The 20420-nt window shown below is 41.4% G+C and overlaps 1 protein-coding gene across 1 annotated transcript; it reads right to left on the bottom strand.

The window, feature by feature from the left end:
• Window positions 1-477: 477 nt before the first annotated feature.
• Window positions 478-2970, bottom strand: LOC138869654 (uncharacterized). Its single transcript, XM_070147287.1, has 2 exons — window positions 2375-2970; window positions 478-1432 (listed from the first exon to the last, which is right to left on the bottom strand). The coding sequence occupies exons 1-2, from the start codon at window positions 2968-2970 to the stop codon at window positions 478-480; spliced, it is 1551 nt and encodes a 516-aa protein (XP_070003388.1).
• Window positions 2971-20420: the final 17450 nt, after the last annotated feature.

Here is a 20420-nt window from a genome sequence, read left to right as displayed (position 1 = left end):
TTGACTTTTAAGGCTTGGCCAAAGATTCCTCATGCATGTCATGTCATTGAAACCAGCATAAAAGAACAAGACTCCTTCCGAGTAGGGAGAAAAGTAGCCTTCCAATTGTTAAGCTTTATATTAGGCCCGACGAACTACACGTCTGCTTTGCTAGAACCTTCTCCAACTTCTACCATGTTCACATCATCAAACAACCTCTGGAACCTTTCAATTAACTCTTCATCAACGTTAACCACAGAACTTGGAACTGTTGTCACTGGGCGTTTCCTGGCACCGGGCTTGACAAAAGACCTGGAGAGACGTGGGATAGGCCTTGGAAGTGCCCACACCTTTTGTTTCAACCTTTTAGCCCTTTCCACATCTGCCGTTGTGGGTTTGAATCCAAGACGAACATTCCCAAGTTTTCAGGGAGGGACACTGGCTGTATGATACCTTGCAGAGATGCACCCAGACCTTTACCTGGCACAAAGCCATTTTTCAACATTTCAGAGGCCACCATGATGGATGCCGAGACTTTTTTGGAGTTGGAGCATATTTCCTTTCTGGAACCTTCTTGACCGCCACTGTTTCAAAAACTTGATAGACCCAAGGCCATTTGTCATCTTCAGCCTCAATAAACGGGATGAAGGCATCACTGTGATCACATAAATTCTCCTCGCTATACACGGCGATTTCCTGTCTATCCCATTCGAACTTGACCATCTGGTGGAAAGTGGACGAGACTGTTTTGGGGGCATGTATCCAAGGCCGACCTAACAACAAATTGTTAGAGACAGCTACGTCCAGTACCTGGAACTCCATGGTGAATTCCACTGGTCCTATTGTCAATTCAAGCACTATATCATCAACCGATTCTTTCCCTCCACCATCAAAACCTCGGACGTAGATGTTGTTCTTGTTAAACCTTTCACCATCAACTTTCAACTTGTTCAGAGTAGAGAGAGGGCAGGTGTTTGCACTGGAACCATTGTCAACTAACACCCTGGTGACCATAGAATCTTCACATTTTACTGTAAGATAGAGAGCTTTGTTGTGTTCAGTACCTTCCATAGGGAACTCATTATCAGAGAAGGTGATCATGTTCACCTTAAATACTTTATTGGCGATCTTTTCCAAATGATTCACTGAAATCTTATCGGGGACATGAGCTTCGTTAAAAAATTTCATTAGTGCCCGATGATGCTCATCTGAATGGATTAACAATGACAACAAGGAAATCTGAGCGGGCGTCTTTCTCAACTGCTCCACGCTGGAATAATCTTGTACCTTCATTTTTCTCAGAAACTCATCCACCTCTTCTTCAGTGACTGCTTTCTTTACTAGAACTAGATTATCTCTAGATGTTTTAGCTTTCCTTAACTCTTCCGGGGCAAAGCATCTCCCTGAACGAGTTAATCCCTGGGCCTCATTGCTTCTTCTTTCACTTCCTTTCCTTTATAGGTCACTATCACCCGTTCATAGTTCCATAGGATAGCCTTGGTGTTGATTACCAACAACTAGGTTATAGGCTTGATGATGACAGGATCCGTACGAGCACCCTCTACAATTATGATAGGCTTGTTTGCCAACTCTGGAATGACTATTTTTGACTTTTCTTGCTTTGCTATAACATCACTTGGGGATCTCTTCTTAACTACCACAGAAGGTTCACCGTTTGTCATGCTCAATGTGTTCACTGATCCTTCAACCATTGGTTTTTTGACTGGCTTGACCTCACTGGACCAAATCATCATGACGATCTATGAAGGTTTCTTGGGCTCCCCCCTTGTGTACTATCTCGATCATGTTCGTTTCCTCATGGGTTGAAAATGAGTTCTGGTTGATGTTGGGTGCCTCTAGGGTTTGGACTTCAATCCAGTTTGTGTCGATGAGCTCTTGGATAACATTTTTCAAGTGCCAGCACTTCTCCGTATCATGCCCTAGAGTACCAGAACAATATTCACAGCTCACGGAGTAATCAATATTCTCTGGAGGAGGGTTTGGCAATTCCGACTCAATTGGCCTCAGCATATCCAACTGCCTCAATCTATGGAATAAACTGGTATAAGACTCCCCCAATGGGGTGAAAGTTTTCTTCCGCTACAACCTCTCATTTTTGAATGCTGGATTGGGTTGGAAACCTGGGCCGTCAGGGTTTCGGTAGACTCGTGGGGGTGGGTAAGCATTTTGTGGAGCTGGGTAGGTGTTTTGTGGGGCTGAGGCACGCCATTGTGCGTAGACGGGAAGTTGAGTATATGTCTGGGCGTGGTGGATAGAAAACTGAGGATCTGGTGATGGGAAGTAATGATGGGGTGTATTATATGAGGTTTGGGTGTAGGTTCGGTGATGGGGTCGAGGCTGGGTATAATGGTGTGATGGGCCCCTCGGTCCAAACCACGATCCTGAATCAACTGTTGCCATGCCTTTTTGCTTCTTCTTTCCGATCACTCCTCCCATACCATTATGAATGGCTTGGGTAGTTTCTTTGATGGTCGAGTAGCTCATGATTTTGTTTGATTTAAGCCTTTCTTCCACCATGCCACCCACCTTCACTACCTCGTTGAAAGACTTGCCTATGGCCAATATCAGATGACCAATGTAAGTAGGCTCTAGAGCCTGCAGAAAGTACTCCACCATTTCGCTCTCCTCTATCAGGGGGTTAACTCTTGCCGCTTGTTCTCTCCAGCGACAATCGTATTCCCTGAAACTTTCACTAGGCTTCTTCTCAATCTTAATCAGAGACAAACTATCTAGAACAATCTCGATGTTGTATTGGAAATGATGAGCAAATGCTTGGATCAGATCGTCCCAAGTATACCATCTGCTGTGATACTGATAAGTATACCACTCCAATGCCGTGTCACTCAGACTCTGGCTAAAGTATGCCATCAACAGCTCATCTTTCCCACCAGCTCCTCTCATTTTACTACAGAATCCCCTCAAATAGGCTATTGGGTCTCCGTGCCCATCATACAAATCAAACTTCGGCATCTTAAATCCCATAGGCAACTGAACATCAGGGAATAAACACAAATCTTTGTAGGATACGCTCACCTGGCCTCCCAATCCCTACATGTTTCTGAACGACTGTTCCAGGCTTCTTACTTTCCTGAACATCTCCTCCTGCTCTTGGTTTTTAGGTGGTTTCTCAGTCTCAACTGGGAGGTCAAAACGAGGAGTGTAGAAGTAATGATATGGGGCCTTAAAAGTAGGCTCCGGGGGATAGTATTGCTTATCTTGGGTCTGGAATAAGGGATTACTGTAGTATCGATGGAGTGTAGTGGGTGGGGGTGCCACGAAAATAGGGCTGGCTGGTAGAGCGAGTATGGGATTGGTTTGGGTGGTGGTGCTTGTGGGGTTTGGGAAGTGGTGCCTTGGTAGTGGTGGTAATGGGGGAAGCCTGGAGATGAATCCACAGTGGTAGGTTCCTAGGATTGAGCCAGTGGCGGGATGAAAGTAGGGTTAAAGGGGTATAATGGCGGTGGATGCCCTTTCATCTATGCCTGGTACATCTCTGCCATTTGCTGTTTCAACTTATGTATCTCCTCTTTCAGATCAACATCAGACTCTCCCCCCTTCCTTGACGGATCAATAACACTTGCATCTAGTTTTGGCCAGTCATGATCAACTTGTCTTTGGAACTGGTGTTGTACGGGTGAGTTTCTAGAATGCCAAACAAACTAACCACCTGCCTGGAATGAAGTCAACAAGCAAACTTGTTAGCGATTAAGATCTTAGCAGATAGGCAACTGCACATTGGGGATGAAATGCACCTAAGCAGTTAACCATTTCTATTATGCATTTGAACGACTGTTTGCGTCATCCCGGCTTTCACTAATTTCCATTTTACAATTTCTTTCTCTCTTCTCTTTTTTTTCATTCCTGCTTTTCTTTGCTTGATTTTTGTTTTTATTCTTTTATTCTCTCATTTCTCCTCTCTTGTTTTGCCATTATTTCCTTCCCACAGTTTTTCCTATTTTCTCTCCTTTTTTTCTTTCATCTCACGGTTATGATCAAATCCTATGAGGATTGTATATGTATAATGACACCGCATGAATCAGACCAAGCGTAGTTCTAGGGATAAGTGTAAAATAAAAGAAAGATACATTTTTTGGGTTTTCAATTTTTTCCATAAAATAAAAGCAAAACATCCTAGTTACAACGACTTCTCCTACAGAATTTAATCATAAAAACTAACAGACTCGAAAAGGTGGATTAATAGACTCCAACAGAAAAATGAAAATACAGACTCGAAAATGGACTAACAAACTCTGGAAGAAAGATGAAAATACAGACTCGAATGAGAATCATGAATACATAAGTGCCTCAATTATTGGTCCCGCGGCCCGTGGGACATCAGTCGGTCTCGTCGCGGGCCTATGCGCCATATCTTCTTGAAGGAGGAATAGGTCATCCATGATCTATCGTACAAAAACCATAACGGAAGCAAAGAACATGGACCTAGTCATGTCTTCACACTCGTTGAACTTCATCACAATGTAGTCTGCAATGCGCCTAACCCTTTCTCTGATAATACCCTTCCTTGTAGCAACCGTCCAATCTGCTGATATCTGGCCCCCAAAACTTGTTCAGCTGTATGATTTTTCTCTTGAATCTATTGCGGGTCTTTTTCTAGCTGCGATATTAGTGCATAACAGTATTCTCTTTTTCCTTTGAAACTCTTTGTTTGTTTGGCCATTTCGTTCTCGAGGGTAGTTAGCTTTTTCTTCAAGTTGGTGGCTTCTCCCACATACTTCTTTTTTAATTGTTGGACAAACTCTTCTCATCCCTTTGTGTTCTTTGCTAACTGTGCCCTTGCTCTCGCCAGATTACCCTCGCATTTTTCCAAATCATCCTCGCACTCAACTATTTTCCTCCTAAGACCATTTATGAGTCTTTCATCTTTTCAGCTCCTTTTCTGATTCTCAGCAGCTATCTTCATTTTTTGGATTTGGGCTCGAAGGGCCTTATTTTCTTGAGCCAATTTCTTCTTCTCCCCTTCATCAGCAGCGGCCTGTACACTTTTGTCAAATTTAAGATCTCGGATTTGCCCCTCCAATTTGCTTATTGTGGCTCTGTAGCTTGCTTCTTTTGCCAACCACCCACATTGCTCCTATGCTCCATCAGTGAATTGTTGGACATGGGGCCTTTTGGCGGGCCGTTCGGGCTCTTGATGGACTTGAGACCTTTTACCATACCAAGTTGTGTAACTAGGCTCCAACTCGCCTCTTGACAGATCCCGTACCTGAGTCTTTGGCTCTAGGAACCTACATTGATGCCAAATTCGACACACCCTTTCTTCCAGGAAAGAAACTTTTGGTCCCAGTTCGATTACGTGCAGACTCAAATCCTCATCATGCGGGATAGTCTGGTACCTGCCTAGCTGGCGTAGAACTCTATGTGGGGCATAAGGTTGAATTCTCCGGAGACCCACCAATAGAAGAAAGCATACTTTGGCCGACATGTAAATGACTTCACTGACCAGGAGCCACCCGAATGTCCACTCAATCTTGCTTGCAGTCAGAGAGCTCAAATGTGTAAACCATGCTTTTGTACCATCTAGAAACTCATGGACCTCCACCCAGTTTTCATGTTTTTTAATGCATTTCAGACTGGTCATACCACAGTTCATGTACCCCGGACGGTGGCAGAGGTGCTTCTCCATCCAGAGTTGTAGAAGCATATTGCACCCTTCAAAAAACTTTCCTCCTTCTCGGCAAACAGTTAGAGCTCAGTAAATCTTAGCTAGGATCATCGGTACAATGGTGCCATTAGCCTTTTTAGTCATGAAGTCGGCTATTCCCACAAGCCCCAAATTCTATATTTCCATCCTTTCTCGGGTAAATTAAAACGCCCAGGAATGCCACTATAAAAGCCAATCCCCACCGGGCTTCCCATTTATCTTTGTTCCCTGAATAAGTTAGGCCGGTATCTAGAGTCTCAAAACCGTGGGGATTCCCGTAACGTCGGTACAGGAAGTGGAATGTGCAAAATCCCTCGGCCAAATTTCCATCTTTAACTTCCCGACTGATGCTTAGAAGATCTAGAAACTTATGAGGAGTCATCATTCTAGGTGCCACTGGGTATTGATTTCTGAGATTCCTACTAAAACCAGCGTAGCCCGTTATTTCCTCGAGCGTAGGGGTTAGCTCAAAATCAACAAAATGGAACACATTATGCGCTGGGTCCCAAAAGGGTATCAAAGCCTCAATTATATCCATTCTCAGCTTAATCTTCAGAAGACCAACAAGACAGCCCAAAGCTTTTATCACAGGATCTCGGCTGACTTTCCCCAAATCATTCCACCACATATAGAGTTCTAACGGGATTTCTTCGAGGACTGTGAAAGGTTCAATTTCAATCGTGCTCATCCTGCACATTTATTTAAAGTGATTGGTTAAAATACCATGATTTGCTTTGACTCAAGAGAAAAGTTACAAAAAAAATTAGAAAAAAAATAAAATAAAATTGCAATTTTAAAACAAAACACTTTTGCGAATACAACCCTTCAGCCCCTCATGAAAGAAGATTTTGGGGCTGTGTTTGCTAATCAACCAAAATTTGAGAAAGGGCCTTAGGTGGCTATTCTTGCAAAAGCATCATTCCGGTGCCTTTTTAGGGCATTTTGGCAATTTTGGACAAGAACGACATTACCTAACTTATTTATGACAAAATAGCGACACTTCGTATTTTTTGGGTTATTTTTGCAAAAATGAAGTTGGACCCGATGAGGGTTGCCTACGTATCCCACATCCGGTGAGAAGCAAACTTACGTAGTTCGGTCAATTTTGACGCAACAGAAAACATAAACATTTTAAATAGCTTTTTTTTTCTTTTTTTTCAAACATATTGGCAGAGTTTCGGGATATTTTGGACACCAGATTTTTTTTACATGTGGGTAATTTCCTCTCTCTCACCTTAATTTTGTTTTCTCAAAAAATAAATTCCCTATTCTAGAAGTCGGTCAGCATGCAATCCGAGTCAAATAAATGTGCAAGTAGCAGGTAAAAAATGCATTAGGATGGTCTTTTGATTTTGGGTACACCTGTCCTAGACGGACCCAACCCCTGTGTTGAGTCCCCAAAGTCAAATGCACGTGATGCAAACAAGCGTTCCTACTAGGGATCCAGCATGAGGCTATGATATACTAGATTTGAAAACCTAGGTTTATTTGTTCTAGACCTGGCTTACCCGAATGGACAGCTCGAACCAAGGGGGGAGGGGGCAGCATGCTGGGAATACAGAAACTTCACCGGCTTTGCAACTTGTCCCAGCCTCGTTTTAAAATTGGGATATGACTCTAACATAAGAGAAGCTACACGAAGTGCACCCTTCCCAGATGATTTAGAAGACTTAGAGAGAGGAGGGTTTCACAACAATTTATATACAGTTCAACAATATCAAAGCGGTAAAAAGCAATATTTAGCACATTAGGCCCAAACATGTAATAAAATTCAGATAATAAATAAAGCCAACTATAATAATTATTCTAAGCTCAAATTCTTGAACCCTGAACCAGAGATTCTGGGTTCGATCCCCAGCAGAGTCGCCAGAGCTGTCACACCTCCTTTTTCTACCCCCAGAAGGGAATATAAGGGAGTATTTTCCAATTTAAGTGACAATCGAAAAGTGATTATTATTTAAGAATCAGAGTCGCCACTTGGGATAATTTATGGTGTCCAAAGTCACCGGTTTAAAATCCCAAATCGAGGAAAGATTGACTCTGTTTTACAGTCCGCGAACACAGAAATCTGGGTACGGAATTCTATTAACCCAAGAGAAGGTGTTAGGCATTCCTTGGTTTTTATGGTTTTAGCACGGTCGCCCAACTGTTATTATTGGCCTATTTATTTTATTTTAAAACATCTTTGAAACCTATGTGCATTTTATTCCTTTTAAACCGCTTTTAATAATCCGATTGTTATACAGCTAATTATTTGATTACACGTCGTGAATCATGTCACGGGAGTCGTACCCACGATCTACAATATGTTTATTTTATCAAAAAGATTAAATTGTGGTCGGGTCACATAAATGTACCCCCAGATTTTAGCAATTGAGCATCACAACTACGTTACGGGAACCGTACCCATAGCTATGATAATTTATTTAATTAGCGCGCCTAAAGCAAAACTACGAGAGTTCAAGGCATTTTCTACACTAGTTGAGAGAATTCATATGAGGGTCATAGATTATGAATTTGTTTGCGTATGACGCACCTCAATTTATTTTAAAAGAAAAGATTTGTATTTCGCTAAGGCAAACCAAAAATAATCCTACTTATTTCTAATTTTTTTAAAAAAAAACTAAGTATCACAACCACGTCACGGGAACCGTACCCATAGTTGTAATAATTTAAGTACGTGCCCAAAGCAAACTACGAGATTTATTTTTAGTATCTAAGTTATAAATATGAGGGCCATAGGTAATTTAATAGATGGCACGCCCCAAATCACTTTTAAGAGATTATACTTAGCCAAAGTCACCTAAAGATATTTGGATTTCCCCTAAATTGAGTTCTATCTAACACTACTATAATCAGCCTGCACAGAATACCATATTAGTCTAACGTTTGGGGGGGGGGGCGAGTTCCAGACTTACAGTAAGTCCAAGCGCAACGAACAACTTTTTAAAAGGGAATTGGCTAAAGGGAAAGCCCAAAGTTGAAACTAAAGCACCGGAAGCCTCAAGGGCTAAGCTGGGCCAGACACAAAGCCCAAACATGAGAATCATTGTGATTATTCAAAGCAATTTCATCACACCACCAACCAAAAATAGATTTAAGCTAAACGAACTATAAGAGAAACAAATAATCGATATTGATATGAAATATCCCATCTTGAAGTTGGACCAACTCGAATCTGGGCCCAATGCAACACACAAGTTCAAAATCATACTAGGTGATTCGAGCAGACCATCCGCCTAAACCCACTCTTGGCCCAAGCCATTTCTAGAGCTTGTTGTCTTTATGATTACAACTACCAGCCATTACATGAATTCTGAGAATCAAGATATTGACTACATATAACAAATGATAATTAAGAAACAGTATTATGATACTAATTGAAATGACTAACTAATTTGACAAAGTTGCCACTCAAAGTGACTCAGCCTGCTATTACACACATTATGCTATTAACAATTTCCATCACAATCTTAATGAATTATAGCTGAACATCTATGTTAATAAGACTTTGAATACCTAAATTTTGTAAAGAAAAGATACTGAAGAACAACCCATCAATGCTAACACCTATTCAGAGCTGAAACTAATAATTACACACCCACACATAATAGCAAATGATAACATCAAATAAGAGGTCTGGAAGTTCATTTCCCACTCAAACATATTAAAAGCTTCAACTTGCCATTTCAAAGCTCAACGAAAATACCTGAATACAGCAACAGAAATAAAAGAATAATTCAGCCAGATGAAACAGAGTAGGAGATCAATAGCATAACAGTAGTGATCAGCAACAACACAACCAATTCAGTCCATGTTTAGAACCCAAAGCCAACAAAGTAATGGAACTCTTTTGAAAAATTTAGAAAGAATAAGCATCAATTCACCAATGGAACAGTATTTGGAATCCTTTTTTTTGTATTTTTCTAACTTTGAAAGTCCTATCAATGTGTGTGTTTTTAGTGCTCTAGGTGCAGAGAATAATCCTGAAAAATATTTCAGCCATTTCTATCTTTGGACTCTTCGTCTCCGCCCTAAAGAATGAGTAAAATAGGCCTTATATAGAAAGCTTTTAGGGCAGTAACACCTAATTTTATTTATTCAATATTACCTCTCTTCAATTCCCCTTTTGTTCAATTCAAACCCCAAACGTTAAACATATTCGTTAAATCAGCTTATTCCCTACTTTCCTAGAACTTTCCTTGGCAGTTATCAAAGATTCCCTCAATATAAATACCCTTTAACCTCTTGTTATTAACCTTTTTAGAAAGTACCAACAATTGGGCTATACCCCGGCATGCTTAAACCCTTCCCCCTTTTCTTTGGGTTTCGACACTACAAGGCCTAATTTCCAATCCGAAACCAACAACCCACAAGAAAAACCAGACCAATGGAGTTTTGAACTCCTGACATCAAATTTCTAAAGAAACAAAAACAGAAGGAGAATTGAGCAAAAGGCAAGGAAGAAATCAGAATGCAATAACAAAAGATGTTAACTATATTATTAAGCTAATATTACCAAATTAGCCAATTATAAACTAACATGATTTAAACCTAACTGAGATGAAGAATACAACTAAACAGAAAAAAGAAATATACCAAATAGACTGATGGCCTAGAGATGATGGCATCCGGCGAGAGAACCTCAACCCCATGGTGTGAACTGTAACATTGAGCACTAGCCGAAATTTCTTCAATGGTTTGTGCTCTTTTTCACAGTCCTCATCACGAGCCAAGACGAAGAAGAACAAAAGCTTGAAATAATGGCTCGTCAATGGTTTTCTTAACCAAAAATCGGTTACCATGGAATGAATCGAAATTACATTCAATTGACCAGTCGATTCACACATGTTATTGTCAAGAAGATGCCAGGTGAGGAAGGAATCAGAAAAGGGAGAATATGTTGGATCTTCTGTAATCTTAGATTTAAGATTCCGAATGATTGGGTAATATTTGGAGGAAATTAATGGTGGATTTGGAATGGGGGAGGGGCAACGGAGGTTGTGTGGTCAATTTTTGGTGGGATTTGGAGATCCACCGTCACCGTTGGCGAATTCCAGTGGGTGGCGAACAGTGATGGGAGATAAGGTATGAGAGAGATGAAGAACATGGTACTATGTTGTCTTTGAAGGGGTTTAGACATCCTTAAACAGGTGGGTTGGGGCTTTAATGGTCGTTGGATGAAAGCATTTGAAGGGTCAGGATTCACTTGGACTGGTTTTAACTTAATACGACGTAGTTTTGACTTAGTACTGCATCGTTTTAGTTGTCTCAAGGACTGAAAGGTTTGGACCAGGTAGGGATTGGGTTTGTGCCTGGTTTGGACAGGTTGGGTGCAAAGGTTTGGCCCAAATTTAAAGCTAATTCAAACCCCTTTTCACAATTCTTTTCTCTTTTGTTTTCTTTTATATATTTTTTCTTTTTCTATAATTAATTAAAATCCTAAATTGATCTAATTTGTAAAATTAAACTAATTATTTATTGCAAAATTTATAGAACTTACTTGATCCTAAATCATAAGAGAAAACTCAATAATCTAAATATTAAAAGGTGAAAATGTAAAATGAGCCATTTTTTGTGATTTTCAGTTTTAATAAAGCAACTAATTCACTAATTAACCTCAAAACTATAAAAATAGATCCTAAATGCAATGCCTCGTATTTTTTACATTTTCATGATTTTTAACAGAAATAAACATGCACAGAAATGCAAACAATTAGCACAAATTCTCACAAAATCCTATAAAATTGCAAATAATGGAAATTTTTTATTTTCTTGAATTTTATAGGAGTAATTCATATAGGGCAAAAATCACGTGCTCACAGTTATATTTTGTTCTTCCGCTTATTTAAAATTTCGATGTTTACATAATGTTGATTCTTAATTGTTAATGGATTAAAATGGGAAAAAGGTAATTAACGCAAATGGTTGGCTTGTCTAGCTTTCACTAGTAGGCACCATCACAACTCCCGAGAGTGAAAAATCCGGATCGTGATAAGTTGGTATCAGAGCTCTAGGTTACATAGGTCTCACAATTCACGGACAAGCTTAGTAAAGTCTGAGGGATCGGTACGGAGATGTCTGTATTTATCCCCTAGAGGCAACAAAGTTAGGAAAATTTTCACATCTATTCTTTCCTGTCATGCGTTTTAGTTTCTCAATGCTAATTGAATTTCTACTCTGTTCTTTCGCAGATGGTGAGAACATGCACTTCCTCATCCACTGATCAGGAGCATGAACCCCAACAGCAGCTCCCACGAGGGGCAGAGGGCGAGGCCGAGGCCATGCTAGAGGGCGAGGCCGAGGTCGTGCTAGAGGGTGAGGCCGAGGCCGTGCTAGAGGCCGAGGCCGTGCTAGAGGCTGAGGTAGGGGCAGAGCTTAGCCCAGAGCAACAACAATAGCGGCGGAGCCTCAGGTTGAGTTTGATAATGAGGTTCCAGCCCAGCCAGTTCCGGTGGTCCTAGCTCATGTCCTAAAGGGGTTCATTGCTACCCTAGTACTCCAGGATACTCTGGTCCGTCTAGTGGGCCTTATGCAGAGTGTCATCCGGGCAGACTTACTTCTTGTAGCACCAGCCATCTCTCAGGCTGGAGGAGGAGCCCAGACTCTTGCTACTCGCACTCCGGAGTAGATGGCTCCCTAATTTCAGACTCCAGCAGCTCAGCTAGTTGGAGCAGTTCACCCGGGTATGGTAGCTCAGACGGGTGATGGATCAGCAACGTCTGTCAATGCTTTGTGGAGGTTGGATAGGTTCACCAGGCTCTTCATTACCACTTTCAGTGGTGCATCTTCTGAGGATCCCCAGGATTATTTAGATAGCTTTCATGAGGTTCTCAGGAACATGGGGATAGTGGAGACCAATGGGGTCGACTTTGCTACTTTTCGCTTATTTGGATCCGCCAAGACTTGGTGGAGAGATTATTGTTTGGTTAGACCATCCGGATCACCAACTTTGACTTGGGAGCAATTTTCTCAGCTATTTCTGGAGAAGTTTCTTCCTATCACTCATAGGGAGATCAATCGGAGGTAGTTTGAGCGTCTCCAGCAGGGTTCTATGACTGCTACTCAGTATGAGACCAGACTCATTGACTTGGACCATCATGCTCTTATCATACTTCCTACCGAGAGAGAGAGGTTGAGGAGGTTCATTGAGATACTCCTTCAGCCTATTCAACTTCAGATGGCTAATGAGACGGGGAGCGAGATTTCCTTTCAAGATGCGGCCAATGTGGCCCGGAGGTTCAGATGGTTCTATCACAGGGGGTGGTCAGGGGTCTGATAAGAGGCCTCGTCATTCAGGCAGATTCAGTGGTGCCTCATCTGGAGGCAGGGATTCGTATGGTAGAGGCTATCCTTCTAGGCCTTTTCAGTCAGCACTTCAGGTTTCTCACGGTGCTTCAGGTGGCCGTGGGTCTCACATGCAGTGTTTCGATCAGCAGTCCTACAGTGCACCACCAGCTCATATAAATGCACCGCCGCGCTCCCGAGTTTTCGGGGTGGTCATTCAGGTCATCAAGGTCAGCAGCCGAGGGCTTGTTATACTTGTGGTGATATGGGCCATATTGCTATATTTTGCCCTTGAGCATCGAGCAGCTCTCAGCAGTAGGGTTCCCGTGCCATGGTTCAGGCACCGAGTGTTCCATAGCCCGCTCAGCCAGCTAGAGGTAGAGGTAGAGGTGCTAGAGGTGGAGGTAGAGGTATTAGAGGTGGAGGTCAGGCCGCTAAAGGTGGAGGCCAGCCAGTAGCAGGCCGTCCTAGAGATATAGTTTAGGGAGGTGGGGCCCAGCCCCGATGTTATGCTTTTCCAGCCAAGCCTAAGGCTGAGGCTTCCGATGCAGTTATCACAGGTATTGTTCTAGTTTGTAGTATAGATGTTTCAGTTCTATTTGATCCAGGATCTACGTACTCCTATATGTCATCTTATTTTACACTGTATCTGGTCATGCCTAGTGATTCTTTGAGTTCTCCTGATATGTGTCTATACCGATAGGTGATTCTATTGTGGTAGATCGTGTCCATCATTCTTGTATAGTTGTGATTGGGGGTTTGGAGACCCGAGTAGATTTGTTACTTTTGGATATGGTTTATTTTGATGTCATATTGGGGATGGACTGGTTAACAGCTTACCATGCTATCTTGGACTATCATGCCAAGACTGTGACCTTAGCCTTGCCGGGTTTACCTCGTTTAGAGTGGAGAGGGACTTCTGGTCATTCTACCCATAGTGTTATCTCATATATGAAGGCTCAGTATTTGGTCGAGAAGGGATGTTTGGATTATTTGACATATATTCGTGATTCTAGTGCCGAGGTTCCTTCTATTGATTTTGTGCCAATTGTTCGTAAGTTTCCTAAGGTATTTCCTTCATACCTGTCGGGTATGCCACCCGACAAGGATATTAACTTCTACATTGATTTGGCTCCGGGCACCCAGCCTATTTCTATCCTGCTGTATCGAATGGCCCCGTTTGAGTTGAAAGAGTTGCGGGAGCAATTGCAAGACTTGCTTGATATGGGCTTCATTAGGCCTAGTGTTTCACCTTAGGGTGCACCGGTATTTTTTGTTATGAAGAAGGCCAGATCAATGAGGATATGTATAGATTACCGGCAATTGAATAAGGTTACAATCAAGAATAAGTATCCATTGCCTAGGATTGATGATTTATTTGATCAGCTTTAGGGTGCCAAGGTATTTTCAAAGATTGACTTGAGATCTGGCTACCATCAGTTGAGGATTAGGGCATCTGATGTCCCTAAGACAGCTTTGTCGAGGATTAGGGCATCCGATGTCCCTAAGAAGGCCAGATCGATGAGGATATGTATAGATTACCGGCAATTGAATAAGGTTACAATCAAGAATAAGTATCCATTGCCGAGGATTGATGATTTATTTGATTAGCTTTAGGGTGCCAAGGTATTTTCAAAGATTGACTTGAGATCTGGCTACCATCAGTTGAGGATTAGGGCATCCGATGTCCCTAAGATAGCTTTCCGCACTCGGTACGGGCATTATGAGTTCTTGGTGATGTCATTCGGGTTGATAAATGCCCCAGCAGCTTTTATTGATTTGATTAACCGAGTGTTCGGGCCTTACTTGAATTCGTTCGTGATAGTCTTCATTGATGATATTTTGATCTATTCCAATAGCCGGGAGAAACACGAGCGGCATATGAGAATGGTTCTTCAGACTTTGAGAGATAGTCAGTTGTATGCTAAGTTTTCGAAGTGTGAGTTCTGGTTGAGTTCCGTTGCATTCTTGGGTCATGTTGTATCAATAGAGGGTATTCAGGTAGATCCAAAGAAGATAGAGGCAGTCAAGAACTGGCCTAGACCCGCATCAGCTACAAAGATCCAGAGTTTCTTGGGTTTGGCAGGCTATTATTGTCGGTTTGTGGAGGAGTTTTCATCTATTGCAGCCCCGATGACCAGGTTGACCTAGAAAGGTGCCCAGTTCAGGTGGTTGGACGAGTGTGAGGCAAGCTTTTAGAAGCTCAAGACAGCTTTAACTACGGCACCGGTGTTGGATTTGCCCACAAGTTCAGGGCCATATTGTGATGCATCTCGTATTTGACTTGGTGCGGTGTTGATGCAGGGTGTCAAGGTCATTCCTTATGTTTTGCGTCAGTTGAAGATTTATGAGAATAATTATATAGTTCATGATTTGAAGTTAGCAGCCATTATTCACGCGTTGAAGATCTGGAGACATTATCTGTATAGCGTGTCATGTGAGGTGTTCACGGATCACTATGGATTTCGTTGTTGGACTCCCACAGACTCGGAAGAAGTTCGATGCAGTGTGGGTTATTGTTGATAGGCTGACCAAGTCAGCGCATTTCTTTCCTGTGCCAGTCTCATATTCTTCCGAGAGGTTAGCTGAGATTTATATCCGGGAGATTGTTTGTCTTCATGGTGTGCCCATGACTATCATTTCTAAATGAGGTACGCAGTTTACCTCACCTTTCTGGAGGGCAGTTCAGTGAGAGTTGGGCATACAGGTCGAGTTGAGCACAACATTTTATCCTCAGACGGAGGGGCAGTCCGAGCATACTATTCAGATTTTGGAGGATATACTCCAAGCTTGTGTCATTAACTTTGGAGGCTCGTGGGATCAGTCCTTTCCTTTAGTGGATTTTCCTACAACAACAGTTACTAGTCGAGTATCCAGATGGCTCCTTATGAGGCTTTATATGGTAGGCGGTGTAAGTCACCGGTTGGATGGTTTGAGCTGGAAGAGGCTCGGTTGTTGGGTACGGATCTAGTACAGGATGCCTTGGACAAGGTCAGGATCATTTAGGATAGGCTTCATACAGCTCAGTCCAGGCAAAAGAGTTATGCCGACCATAAGGTTCGTGATTTGGCATTCATGGTCGGTGAGCGGGTGTTACTTCGGGTGTCGCCTATGAATGGCATGATGAGATTTGGAAAGAAGGGCAAGCTTAGCCCTAGATTTATTGGTCCTTTTGAGATTCTTGATTGAGTGGGAGAGGTGACTTATAGACTTGCATTGCTGCCGAGCTTATCAATCGTGCATCTAGTGTTTCATGTGTCCATGCTTCTAAAGTATAACAGCGATCCATCACATGTGTTAGATTTCAGCACTGTCCAATTGGACAAGGACTTGTCCTATAAGGAGGAGCCAGTACCTATTCTAGACCAGCAGGTTCGTCAGTTGAGATCGAAGAGTTTCCCCTCTGTTAGTGTTCAGTGGGGAGGTCTAGAGCACCTAACCGCCCTCTCCACGAATCCCGTAACCGTTTTGCTCAAATTGGACTGAAGCTTCTCGAATCTTCAATCGAAGATTCGAGCAAACTTGAAACCCACCCCAATCAGTCCCAAACTCACATCAAGGCACCCCCTGACCACCCTCGTTATGGATCTGCTAACCGTTTGCCTCGAATCTACCTCCAGCTTCTCAGATCTTCAATCGAAGATTCGAGCAAAACTAGATCTACCCCAACCAGTCCCAAACTCATACCAGACATGTCCCTGACCTCCCTCATCACCAAACCACCGTGGGTTTGGTTCGAATCAGACCAGAACCACTCGAACCCTAAATCAAACCCCCAAGAACCCTAGAAAGCCAAAGGTTGAAATCTGTCCCAATTGAAGGAGGGTTTGGGGTCTAACTGACTTTAATCGAAGTGTTCTCAGTTGAGAACACTCGATTAAGGTCCGTTCGACCTCAAACAGTTCGAGTTTGAGTTCGAATCAGGGTCGTCCATGTTTCCTAGAAAGCTTGAGGTATTTTCCTTTTCTTGTTCATTCCGTTTTGGGTCTGGTTATTCTGTTTACTTTGTTTAGTGTAGCTTTATGGATTTTTCAATTGTTGTCGATTGATTCTGTCCTTCTCCATAAGACCTTTTATTTGGTCCAATTTTATCATTGCTTTTGTTGTTTTCGATTGTTATGTGTTATAATTTGTGTAATCGATCGAATAAGTGTCGTCGATTAGTCTGGTAGGCTTGAATGTTAGATTAGCATGATAATAGTCTAATTTTTGGTTCATGTCTGTCTGTTTCCCCTCCTGCCTCGTTTGTGTTCTAAGGTTGTACTAAAATGAGCTCGTTGGTATATTTGAACTTAGAACTGAGCCTGTTGGTATATTCAGTTCATTGAATTGAATTTATTGGTCATTTGTCATCTTGAATCTGTCAATACCCTTAAAGCCCTGTTGACTGTTTCTTCTTGTGTATTTCAATCTGATTAAGGCATATGCTCAGCTAGTTGATTCCAGCTCATCTGTTGCTGAGCTAAATATGATTGGTTCACCAATATAGTTAGTTCAATATGTGCTGCCATGAACCCTTAGTCTTCATTTTAAGGCCATTTGATTCAATAGCTTGAATGACTAACTGATTTGAATTGGTTATAGCTGTTGTGGTTAGTTGGATTCAGCTTTAGTTAGGGGGTGGATTTGAATAGGTTAGAAAGGTTCAATGCAGGGTGAAAGGGAGTGGGTAGGGCAGTAATTTCAGGACTTTAGGGGGTAATTTGGGAATTGAAAACAGGAAGAAATGGGTGGTTTGAGTGTTCTGTCCACTAAGTATTAAAATACCATTAAACTAATGAATTGATTAGTATTAGTGGGGAACAAAATATTAAAGCATGGGGGATTAATTTATTATTATATGTTGCACATACCTTTGGGCACAAAACACTTGATAATGGGCTGTAAGGGAAGATGATGGGCAGAAAATCTGATAAGGTAGGGGGGCAGAGTCAGTGTTTGGATATAAATAGAGTCATTTATAGACAGAAGAGGGGGCTGAGTTTTTTGGGGGAGGATAAGAGGATTTTCTGAAAATCTGGAGGGAAATCTAAAGAGAGGAAAAAGTAATCTGAGAGGAACATTTTGAGTTTTGAATTAGTTCTAAGAGAGAGTTTAAGAGAAAAGATATTGTTCGATTGAGTTCTAGGCAGAATATAGATTCCAAGCACTGGTTCTTGCCCTTTTGATTGTTGAATCTATTTGGCAATCCATTGATTCTGCTTCTGACCTTATCCGAGCTTAGTTTGTTCAATTACTAGGTGTTTGTGATGCTGTTGGTATTGCTGGGAATTTTTCTTTTTCAACTGGTGTTCCTAAGTTGATACTAGATATTGGTTACTGGTGTTGTTCTGCTATATTATTTTGCTACTGCTGCTGCTGATCCTTTTCTTCTTGTTGTATTCCAATACCAGGTACACAACTGTAACTCTGGCATTTGTAAGCTTAAAACATGGAGCTCGAATATACGTGAAGAGTTGAAATTTTGTTTTGGTTTCTATATGATTGATATATTTAAATTATTCAGTCACTGATGTAGTATATAGATCCCTGTAGTTAAGAACAAGCTTAATGGATTATTAAAACCAATTGGAAGCTATAGTTGTTAGATTAGGTTCTATTAGTTCTGAGTATTTAGCTTGCACACCATTTGATAATTCAGATATCACTACAGCAATTGAAAAGAAGAGAAGATTGTAAATATGACTAGCATTGTTAGATAGCACCAGTCGTAGGCATCAATTATGATTTTAGCATTTCTGATTGTGTTGTTCTGCTATTAAGTAATCATAGATTTCTCAAAACAATTGGTAATGGCTCACTAGTTTTGAAGCAGGAACATGTAATTCAGATTAAGGGTACTGTTTGCCCGGATTGGCATTAATAAAGGTAGTGTTAAACCCAATTGGACTTGATGCATGATATAAGCCACTTCCTATATGTAAATAACGAACAGTAAAATGAGTAAGAGTAATATTCGTATTTTATTCATGCAACTGATGTTTTGACTTGGGGCCTTGCCCTCAGCCGTTGTTTAATTGGGCTCACATTTGGGCCCAAGCTGGCGTTTGTACTGATTCCTTACACGGACTGTAGAAAGGCCCAAATCCGTTGAATGATTTGAACTCATGCGCCCATGAACCCCAGTTATAACAAATCTTACTGTACCGGACTTTGTGAATTAAGTTGATTGAGTAGGATTTCAAATTCCTTTAAAGATAAATAAGAAAAAAATGTAGTCACTTTAGGATTGCCCTTTCAAATAACGAGATGAGCCTCGCCTAGTAAAACTCAATGATTGCGGGGCCCTCATGATTGTATATATATTAATTACTTAGAACTCGGGATCGGCCGCTTAGCGAATTTCACGGCCTTTTTCCCAAAGGTAATAACGCGTTAGTCACTGTTAGGCGCGTACTTTATTTACTTTCTTAAACTCGGGTGCACATTTATGTGACTCAAATCCAAATCTCAACGAAATTGAAATGTGTCGTTAATCACGGGTACATTGATTGTGACGTCGTTCGAGATGCATTTCCATGACGTTGCAAATTCCTTTAAAAAAACAATGAATGAGACGAGCCTCGACAAACAAGAATACACAAACTGCGGGGCCCTCAACGGACATTTATCTCAAACGCTTAGATTTCAAGACAGGCCGCATAGCGAACTTTACGGCTTTTCTCAAAATAACAATGCGTTATTATCTTTAGGCGCGAATTTAATAATGTTATCTTCCTAAACTCGGGTGCACATTTATGTGACCCAAATCCAAATCTCAACGAAGTTGGAGCATAGCGAAAATTGCGGGTACATTTATGTGACGAAATTCGAGATGCATTCTCACGACATTGCAATTCTTTGAATAAATAATAACAAAAGCGGTAAACAGTTAAAATTTGCACATAGGTTCATAATTGTATAAAATCATATAATTAAGCCGAATATGACAGTAGAGCGACCGTGCTAGAACCACGGAACTCGGGAATGCCTAACACCTTCTCTCGGGTTAACAGAATTCCTTATCCGGATTTCTGGTATGCAGACTGTTAAACAGAGTCATTCTTTTCCTCTATTTGGGATTCAACCGGTGACTTGGGACACCACAAATCTCCCAGGTGGCGACTCTGAATCTTTAAATAAAATCCCATTTCGATTGTCCTTTAATTGAAAAAACTCCTTTTTACGTCCCTTTGCGGGGTGTAGCTGAAAAAGCAGGTGTGACAATAGGCACATACAAGAGCAATTCAAGTTATAAGTATAGAGAGGAATTCATCTAGTTCGGCATAATAATCACAATGTAACATTGGCTTGAAATTTAGGCATTTTAGCACATAGTTCATGCTCTTCACATATCCTCAATTTTACAAAGAATAGCATATAAAACACATGGAGACGCACCTTCCACATACATTCTTACAACATCGATCCATTTGATATAACAAGTACTACATCAATCAAATTTTGGACGTACAACATTTGCACGAATACC

Source organism: Nicotiana sylvestris, chromosome 5 (genome assembly GCF_000393655.2).
Source record: "Nicotiana sylvestris chromosome 5, ASM39365v2, whole genome shotgun sequence".
NCBI classification, from domain to species: Eukaryota; Viridiplantae; Streptophyta; class Magnoliopsida; order Solanales; family Solanaceae; genus Nicotiana; species Nicotiana sylvestris.
Note: the sequence above shows the minus strand (reverse complement) of the source record. Positions and strands in the feature narration are given on the sequence as shown.

Excerpts from the sequence above, each read along its gene's own strand:
- LOC138869654 (XM_070147287.1), bottom strand. The coding sequence starts at position 2,970 with ATGCCGAAGTTTGATTTGTATGATGGGCACGGAGACCCAATAGCCTAT. Across the intron at positions 1,433-2,374 it reads ACAGTTGATTCAGGATCGTG|GAAAGGAAGTGAAAGAAGAA; the intron begins GTTTGGACCGAG and ends TGACCTATAAAG.